The 10,688-nt window shown below is 33.1% G+C and overlaps 1 protein-coding gene and 1 non-coding gene across 2 annotated transcripts; one reads left to right on the top strand and one right to left on the bottom strand.

Moving 5' to 3' along the window:
* Positions 1–693: 693 nt before the first annotated feature.
* Positions 694–2,526, bottom strand: LOC131072306 (AAA-ATPase ASD, mitochondrial). The gene has a single exon (XM_058008452.2). The coding sequence runs from the start codon at positions 2,416–2,418 to the stop codon at positions 952–954; it is 1,467 nt and encodes a 488-aa protein (XP_057864435.2). The 5' UTR covers positions 2,419–2,526; the 3' UTR covers positions 694–951.
* Positions 2,527–5,204: 2,678 nt separating this feature from the next.
* TRNAI-AAU (transfer RNA isoleucine (anticodon AAU)) lies at positions 5,205–5,278 on the top strand. The gene has a single exon. It is a non-coding gene; the product is annotated as a tRNA-Ile (tRNA).
* The last annotated feature ends 5,410 nt before the right edge of the window (positions 5,279–10,688 follow it).

Genomic DNA, 10,688 nt, shown 5'->3' with positions numbered 1-10,688 from the left:
ATGTTTATTATTATGTTGTTGTTAGTTATTAATTTATTATTATATATATTAGTACTATATTATTAATGTATTGCAATGAGAATAACTAAAATTATATTATTAGTTTATGTTTTTTTATATTATATATCTATTTATTTATTTATATAAAAAATTTAAAATATTTAGATACAGAGTCAAAATTAATTGTTAAATATTTGTTTGGTGGATGCGTAAAATAAATTTCCTAAAAAAATTCATTCAAATAGTGGATCTGAAATCCGATAATAAGATGCAAATTTTTCAAGCAACTAGATTGGAGAAAAATAATTTCTATTATTTACAAACTTAAAAATCATGCATCTTAACTTTATAAAATTTTTAAAAATATATCAAAACCAAAACTCTTAGGTCTAATTGGTGGAGAAACAATTGAATAATAACGAGTTTGGTGGAGAAACAATTGAATAATAACGAGTTACCCAAAATAGAGAGCAACCATTACAATAGTACTAACTTAACAGCAAGTACTAACAAGCACTTATCCAATCATTTTTCATGTCTGTCAAAATAAAACTAGACATTAAAGTCATGAGCTAATAAGAACAACGAAGTTTAATGATTAAACTGCATAAATAGAGAAATTATCCTGAAATAAAATTACAAATTATTTTCTTATGATAGGAGTTTTCCTCGTGATCGACGAGAATAGCCAAGCACACAGTATATCAAGAACAAAAATGGAAGACATTGAGTTTTCTAGAACTTTTCAATTTAAACTTGAATCTTCACTTATACCAACGACCGGAGAAAATACTCTGCAACTAAATTGTCTTCTACTCTTTCTAGATTTGGAAAAAAGAAATTAACAAATATAACAAGTTACGTTTACTTGTTTACTAGAAAAAAAAAACGACATTGAGTTCAAGCATATTCCTATTGAGTTCAAGCATATTCCTATTCTGCTGAAACTTTTCAATTTAAACTGGAACCTTCACCTATGACAGCGACTGGAGGAGATCCCTCTGCAACTAAAGTGTCTTCTACACTTTCATTCTCCGGTGAAACCTCATTTTTCACGGCAGCAGTTTCCAAAGCCCGTTGCAAAGTCTCGATCAACTTTTCAAGAGCAGCGGTGGGATCGTCACTCACCCTCATCAATTCCTCAGTCACATCCGCCGGCGTGATCTCCGCCTTCTTCATCAAAACCTCAACCTTTTCAAACAGAGGATGATTTTCCACCCCAAGATAATTTCGAGCAAGAACTTTAAACGCAGAAAAAGTGCAGAAAGACAAATGAATATGCTTATCCATGCGGCCCGATCGAAGAAGTGCAGGGTCCAGCCGATCAACATGATTCGTGGTAAAAATAATAATCTTTTCACTGCCACAGCACGACCACAAACCGTCTGTAAAATTCAAAACCCCAGACAAAGTAACCCTGCTATCGTCATTGTCGTTCTCCTCTTTCTTAGGGTTTTGCTCTTCCTTGCTCTTTTTCTTCGCCTTCTTTTTCCGGTCGGACAAATCCAGTGAGCAGTCGATGTCCTCAATCACAATAATAGACTTATTTGTCGTCCCGATCAAAAGCTTTCTTAGCTCGGTGTTGCTCTTGACCTCGGTTAATTCCAGGTCATAAATATCATACTCCAGGAAATTCGAAATGGCAGCGATCATGCTAGATTTTCCGGTGCCGGGCGGGCCGTAGAGCAAATAACCCCTTTTCCACGCACGGCCGACCTTCTTATAATAACTTTCCCTCTGAGAAAACTTTCTGCAGTCCTCCATTATGTCATCCTTTACCTCTGGGTCAAGAGCTAGGGTTTCAAAAGTTGCAGGGTGTTCGAAAACCATCGGCGTCCAAACGCGGTTTCTGTCCTCGTACGAGTGCGATTTACCCCCTTTGTTGGTGTAAATCTTCCGCTGCCGGTTTTTCAACTCCAAGATTTTGGCCTCCGCAATTACATGCGGAAGATAGGTTTCAAAAACCCTGGCTTTGTTCTTCTTGTGGAATTTGAGCTCAAAGTGGCGCTTTTCGTCAGAGGCGTTATACCTGGAGAAGAGAGGCGGCTTGCATTCTCTGCTACGGAGAGTCCACCAAGCATTGAAGCCCTGAAATTCGTCCATGATTTGTTGGCCCTTGTCCATGGTGAAGGTAAAAGCCGTGGCCTTTTGGGGTTTGCTGAGCTTCAATCTGGCGGCGGCGGAAGAGGATAGCGTGCTCAAATAAATCTGCACTGATTCGTAAAGATCGCTGATCCTGATGCCTTCGTTCTCCTCAATCACCAAAATTATGTATGGGGACAGAAATCGGGCAATCCTGCGCAGTGGTTCTCTGAAATTTTCGTAGAGTTCACGAGGGAGGTATTTCCTGGCCATTGTTGCCAAGAAAAATATGGTTGCCGTGAGCGTCCCGAGATTCGACCACATCTCCATTGCCATTTTTGTGGAATTGCCTTGAGAGCAAGCTTTTACAGAGAAAGAAAGTTATAGAAATGGTAAAGCTGGGCAGCACCATTAAATAACTCATGAAGATGCCACTGTTGAGTCATGGTAGGGTCTAACGAAACCGACATGAGAGTGTTCAATTGCAATTCAACTACGTATGCCTCTTTCCTCGTAGTTTCCGTTTTCAGTATCTGGTAAGAAGGAAATTGCAGAAATGATTTAATAATACCTCCAAATTTCCAATGAATGGCCTTTCTGCAGATCAAATATTATACTTGGATTAATGGACAGAAAAGCTCGAGGAGTAATTTATCCGCTAGCTCCTTATATTACGTATACATTTGTCCATAACTCATAATTTATTAAAATTTAAATCCGTTTTGGATATGAATTGATTAATATTTACGGTAAAGTTCAACTAGTTGTGTCTTGTTGTAGAAGCTAGTCTAAACGATTAAATAAATATATGCGTAACAATTGTAGTCAATTTACACCTTCCAAAAAACATATATTTCATAGAATTTTCTTGGGCCTTTTCCACTTACATTGATAAACATTTCAATACTTCATCTTTATTTAATCTAGTTTTTTGATAACAAAATTTAACAAAACTAATAGCAAAATGTTGGACTTCTTAATTTTCTAATCATATTTTTGAACTCTTTAAAATAAACTAAAATGTTTATTCTAAGTTAATCCTATTAATGTTCTCATAATTCTTTTATTTTTCTATTCTAATTTACATAAGCATTTCTTTTTCCTTTAAATTTTTATCCTTTTATTTAAATTTGGAAAAAAATTAAACAAGATTGTCTAACACTTCATTGTATACAAGTTCAACAAAATAATTACATTTTCAATTCTTTTGGTGGAAGTTAAATGATTTGCACACTCACTTTCAAAATAACTATTAAACGTAGTAAAAATTATATAAAATATACAACTAATAGTTCTTGCACTTAGCTATTATTTTACCAATTTATTTTGAAAAATACTTTAACATGAGAAAAAGAGGTATGTACCATACACTCTTATATTTTAGAGAAAAACATAGGAACAATTCATGTGCATGCAATGCTTTTTTTTAATCTTAATTATTTATTAAACATCTTAGTAGTTAGAAACTACTCAAACTAGTAAATTCTTATTCTAATCACATCTTCAAATTTTACGTGTAAGCATCTTTAATTATATATTCAAGATTAAGTTCATTTGATTTTAGAAAAAGAAAAGGTGGCCAATTTGACCATCTTTTGTGTCTCATTTCCATACAATTACTCTTAAACATTTATATATAAAAAGGATGATGGATTCCATAAAAAATAATGGACCAAACTAGATGTATGTGTGTGTTTGTTTTTTCTTTAGCATACACACTCCATAAGGACTTGCAAAATAGAGAAACCATGTGCAATATGTATATTTACAAAATTTTACTTGTACAAAAAAGTGTTACTAAAAAGGATGGTATGACATATCAAGCACTACCATGTCATGTAATTAAGATATATCAATAAGCAATAATAAGTATATGCATAACATCAGTTGCTACCTTAAATCTCAACATAGGAATGCTTGTGATGATATATGCCTTTCCTCCACGTGTTTGCATAAAACAAGTCAAATAAATTAGAGTAAAAAACAATACTACATATGAAAAGTGAATGTAAACACATGAATATACAAATAAAGAGTCATGAATAATATCACATGATAAAAAAGTAAGTAAAAATCAAAGCATAATCATGTAAATCATATATACTAGAGATATCAAAAAGGTATCTTGATGTCCCTAACATCAGAAAATTATATGGTTCAAATGGGCCTAGAGGCAAAATATAAGTGTGCTATGAGGAGAAAATAGTGTCACTTTTCATGTATGATAAAGAATGAAAACACACATAATAGGATAGGGGAAGTTGTGATGTTTTTTATGTTGTAAAATTATCTATAAGAACATAATCAAACATATGAGTGCAAAATAGTATGAGAGCTATATTGCTTCTAATGTACAAGAATAAGCAATTATAACACAATATAGAATGGGTAAAGCACAAGAACCCGAATCTAAAAGGATGACTTGAGAAGCATGATATGAAAAGAAGGTGGATGTACATCATAAGGATGACATGACACTCATTAATATAATAATATAATATAGCATTGAATGTGCAATATGACAATGAGTGCACAATATGGCAACATAAGTTTTATGGATGATCATGGATACATGGAAGCAATACAACAATGAGATATTACCATTATTATATGCATATGTGTCAATGTAGCATAAGCATCAAAATAAATTTTGGAGTTGTATTGTAGCTTGGACTAACTAAATCATTTGAGAAAATTACTTCACTAGAAAATCTAGTGTTGAAGAATACCTTTAGAAACTTGGTGTGTTGAGATGTATGTATGCCTAATTCTTCTTATATCTTAATTTAAACTCTAACCCTAATTTTTACTCTAATTCTTGTCCTAACGTTAACTCTAATTTTAAATCTACGATAATTTTAATCCTTATCTTATAATTATATGTAATTTTAAAAATTTATATTTTTAAAAGATTATATATTTGTATGTAAATTTTTATATTTTCAAAAGATTATATATATATATATATATATATAACAGATTATCTAAGATGAACTATTGGTAACTGATTTCTAAATGAATTACAACAATGTTTAACATTGAATTAGAGAATACAGATTGTTTCTTTATAGACGTACATATTGTGGTGTGGTGAGCTTCTGGCTTCGGTCGATGGCCACAGTGGCCTATTAGCTCAGCTGGTTAGAGCGTCGTGCTAATAACGCGAAGGTCGCAGGTTCGAGACCTGCATGGGCCATAATTAGGGAGATACTAATGGTGGTATTTTATTGCTTCTCGCATTTCAATCATGCTACTGTAGATTCTCCTCTCTATTAATATGAATATTAATGAAGCGATCCTCTCAGCGCCGCAAAAAAAATGCTCTTTTTCTCTTTTCTAGCGGATAAGAGGTTGCATGGCTGTTAGCTTATATCACATACTTAACTGGAAGCAAAATATTCGTTCTTGCAGGTAGCTTCCTGCAGTGTTATACCTGCAAATGCTTCAAGTGAATCTTATTGGAAGTTTTATTCATATTGTTTCAAATAAATTACCTTAACAAATCTAATTATTAATGTGATTGGAGATGGATAATTTAAACATATAAATGTTTAGTTTGTATTTGGCCACCTCACATGATATTGACATATTCTTGTCTCCATGGAATATCTCTCAAATTTGAATACTCATAAAAGATTTCTAAAACTTCTCTCTATTTCTCACGCTATCTCCTTGCTAGCTCTCACTTCATGGACATACAAACTAGATCCTATTCATTGGACAATTGCATCTTCTTACCTCTAGTGTCTTCTCTTTGTCTTACCATCGCTACTTGTGACTCCTTTCGTAGGTTATATTTGCTACTAGTCTCATTACTTCCCTGAAGCCTCCTTTCATTCCTATTCTGACACACAATTTAACCTTATCTATCCTTTCCATCTCTCCATTCTTCACTCCTCTTTTTCTCACACTCCCTTGTGCGCATTAACTATATAAATCAATATTTTTCTTCATCCAAAACTCATCATTTCTTCAATTCATGTCCAACCAATCATTCGGGATAATCCCTAAGAAGAAGATGACACTCCTATTGGATGGGAGCCAGTTGACAATAGTACCCTTAAAGATGTGTGGGGAAGGTTGATGATTAGGATGCACTTTTGTTTGCATTGTATTAGCTGTCTAGTGTTCTATTAGCTTTGTCATTTATTTTTATACATCCTATTTTAGGACTTGATCTTATTAGAATTTATAAGCCTACCTTTTTGCTACTAGTCTCACTGCTATGCTACAACCTCTTTTCATTCTTATTCCAATGTGCAATTTCCCCTTCTCTATCTATTCCTTCTCTATCTATTCTTATTTCCTTTCCCTTCTTCACTTCTCTCTTTCCCTCACACTCCCTTGTGTGCGTCAACTCTATAAATCAATATTTTCCCCTGTTTGTGACTCATAATTTTCTCAATTAGTGTTTGACCACCCAAATTGAGGATAATCATGAAGAATAATATGACACTCATTAGTTGGGAGTTGATCAATGATATTGCCCTTGGATATGTCGGGTAAGTCTGATGATTAGGATTCACCTTCTACTAGAATTGTATTAGTTGGCTAGTGTTTTGTGGGCTTTGTCCTTTATTTTTATCCATCTTTGTTTAGGACTCAATCATATTAGACTTCCTGAGTGTGTCTTTTTGCTACTAGTCTCATTGTTTCCCTATGACCTCCTTTTGTTCCTATTCCAAGATGCAATTTACTCCCTATTATCCTACCCACCTCACCTTTCTTCAATTTTCTCTTTCTTTTGCACTCCCTTGCGTGTATCAATTTTATAAATTAACAATTTCCCTCAAATTACAACTCATCATGTCTAACCCCTAATGAGGAGAATCTTGAAAAGGAAGATGATGCTCTTATTGGTTGGGAGTTGATTGATGCTATTTCCATTGGAGATATGTGGGAGACATTTCATGAAAAAAGTCCACCTTTTATTGACGTTGCATTAACAACCTCTGCTTTATAGATTTTACCCTTTCTTTTTATTCATCTTTGTTCAAAACTTGATCCTAGTAGATTTTATAAATGTGCTTTTGTATTACCCTAACATTTTTTTGTATGTTGAAGTATTTTAATATTATAAGTATAATGTGTAATAGATATATGTAATTAAAAAAAAATGCATTGACCCTCTTCTCATTGACTCTTGTTCCTAAGTGGCTGCCAACTATCTCACTTTCCCCTCTTTATCATCACATCATATACAAAATTAGATTCTAGTGATAAAAAAGGAACACTTTGTGTATAGTCAATATTTGACCCTCTTAATTAAATATTTGTTAAACACCTTAGTACTTTTATAAACTAGACTCGAGATAGTATAATTCTTATTCTAATCATATCTTTATATTTTGAGTGTAAGCATCTTGATTATATATCCAAGTTTAAGTTTATTTAATTTTTAAAAAGTATTTGTCATTTTGACAACTTTTGTCACTCATTTCCATGTAATCACCCTTAGAGTAAATATTAATAAATAAAAAAGATGATAGAGTCCTCAAAAATTGAGGGATCAAACTAGATATATTTGTGTATTTGCTTTCACCTAAGCATGCACACTTCTAAAAACCTTAGAAATAGAGAAAACATGCGCAATGAGAATCTTTTGTCTCACAAGTAAAAGAAGCACAAATTAATAGCTTTATATAATTATCTAAGGTAATGAATAAATAGGAGTAGGGTTGGCATTTTTCTATAAACTTGTACATATAAAGTATTAATGAAATAGTATGGTATGGCATATCAAGAACTACCATGTTGTACAATCAATATTTTATCAATATTCAATGATAAGTATATGTGAAACACAAGTCACTACCTTAAATTTCAACATAGGAATGGATAATATGCTTTTTCTCCACTTGTTGGAGTAGAATAGGTGAAATAAATTAGAGTTAAGCAAAATAGTACACGAAAAGTAAATGTAAGTACATGAATATACAAAGTAAGTGTCATTGATAGCATCACGCATGACAAAAAAGTAACTAAAAATTGAAAATCATAATGATATAAATCATATGACTAGAGATATCATCAAGGCATCTTGTTTTCGGTAGTATGAGAAAATCATAAGGTTGAAATGGGCCTATAGGCATAGTATAAGTGTGGTACATGAGGAAATAATAGTGTCACTAATGTCACTCTTAGGACATGATAAAGATAGAAAACACATACAATAGGATAGGGGAAGTTGTTATAACTTATGTATTTGATGCTCTAAACTTTTTCTAAGGACATAATCAAACATGTGAGTGAAAAATAGTATAAAAGAGGTATATTACTTGTAATGTAAAAGGACAAACAATTATAACATAATATAAAATGTGGAAATCATGAGACCTATAATACGAAAGGATGTCTTGAGAAGCGTGATATGAAAAAAAAAGTTCTTATACGTGATCATGGGGGTGGCATGATGCTCCTTAATGGGATAATATGATATGGAACTGAATACACAATATGGCAACATAAGATGTATGCAATGATCATGGGTACATTGAATCAATATAGGCATGAGATAACACCACTAGAATGCACATAGGTGTCAATGCAGCATAAGTATTAGAGAACATTTTGGAGTTGTATTGTAGCTTAGGCTAACTATTTAAACATTTAAGAAAATCATTTCATCCAAAAAAATGGTGTTGAAGAATACCTTTAAAAGGTTGGTGTATTGGGATGTATAAGTGTTCTTAATTACCCTCATACTTTGGTCAAACTCTATCCTTAATTTTAACTTTGATTTTAAAACCTTAGCCTTAATTTTAATTCTTACTTTAATTCTAATTCTAGTGCAACCACCAGTTAGGAGGGATCTCAAAGAGATCAATCTAGACCCGGTAGCAAGAGTAAACACAATGGAAACAAAAGGATATGATGGAGGAAATGTAGAACTGAAGGAATTAGATCATGAAAATTTATTATGGATAACCAATAACATTCAGGTGACAAGATTTGGCTTACTGGCCTGCTACATACATGCTTAACTACAAAATTGGTCAACTACAGACCTCTAAATCTTAGGTCTATCTTATAACTTCTCTAGAATAAATTCTAATGCTCATTTACAATTATTTATATGATCCAATAAGATCCAGTCGGCCCAAAAGGGATCAAATGTCAAAGAACAACATCAAAACGTTTAAAACCAATAGGTCAACCTTTGCCAAAGAGATTCCTCTAAAAAATCTAAATGATGAAGTGCGGATCAAAGGGAAGGTCGATCACAAGCCAAGGAACATTGGAATCAATGATATGAAGCTCCACAAGCTATGGAAAGGATCCACAAGATTCTCCAATAGGAAAATAGGTCCAAATGATTCTGGTATCCAAAGCTAGAAAGCTGTCTCGAAATCCGAAATCAATAACTTGCTGGAAAATGATCCAAATGCTCTGCGGCTTAGCAATAAGGAAGATGATAATGGCCTCAAGAAAAATCCAACCCCACAAAATGTGGTGAGGAAATGCCAAAAAATGCAAAAAGAATTGTTGAAGCTGCGAAACAGAAAACAATTTGAAAATAAATGTTTTTGGTTGATGCAAGATTGCCAAGAACCGAGGATGCTCTTGCATTAGACATCCGGGTTTGTTGAAAAAGAGAGTTTGTCACTTTATTATGGTCAGAGGAAAACAAAGGCGGTCTACCTTTGCCTTAGAAATCCAAGACAAATCTTCAACTAGTCTATCCTTCCATTTTACAAGATACTCGATGTATTGATTTTTCTGGGTATTATGCTCAATCCTTCTATCCAAAATATCTTCAATCTACTCTAGTTCCTTCTAGGGAAACTATTTCTCCAAGTTTGCAATACTATCTTCACTGAATTTTGATTCATGATACTATTGTAGATCTGCAATGTTAAATATAGGTTAAATACTCAAACTATCTAGTAACTCCGTTTGATATGCATTTCTGGAACTAAATTTCCTCAAGATCTTACAAGGTCCAAACTTTCTCATCTGTAGCATGTTATAGGTTCAAACTAGAAATCTTTCTCTTCTTAGATATACCATCACTTCATTGCCAACTTTAAATTCCTTATGTCTTCTCTTCTCATTTTCTTTCTCCTTATATTTGATGTTTATTTCCTCCAAATGCTTCTTAACTTGAATATGTAAGTCCTTCATATGGTTTGCAAATTCTTCTACCTCTGCACTCCTCTTGTCTTCATGACTGATATCTCTCAATTCTGATATTTGTCTAGGGTGTTCTCTGGTAATAGTCGCAAAAGGTATCCTTCTAGTACTCTTGTTTACTAAATTGTTGTAGGCAAACTCTTCTTGTGTAAGAATCAAATCCCAACTTTTGGTCTTTTCTCCAACCAAGCATCTCAACAAATTTCCCAAGCTCTGGTTTACTACTTCTGCCTGTCCATTAGTATGTGAAAATTAGAATTGAATTTCAAATTTGTCTTTGTCTTTTTCCAAAGTATTCTCAAAAAATAACCAACAAACTTAGTATCACTATCCTAAAATATGCTTTTAGGTAATCCATGCAATCTCACCACTTCCTTGAAAAAATAAGTCAACTACATGCACTGCATCTGATGTCTTCTTACAAGGTATGAAATGAGCCATCTTCGAGAATCTATCCACCACCACAAATGTAG

This window comes from Cryptomeria japonica, chromosome 7, assembly GCF_030272615.1.
Source record: "Cryptomeria japonica chromosome 7, Sugi_1.0, whole genome shotgun sequence".
Lineage (NCBI taxonomy): Eukaryota > Viridiplantae > Streptophyta > Pinopsida > Cupressales > Cupressaceae > Cryptomeria > Cryptomeria japonica.
Note: the sequence above shows the minus strand (reverse complement) of the source record. Positions and strands in the feature narration are given on the sequence as shown.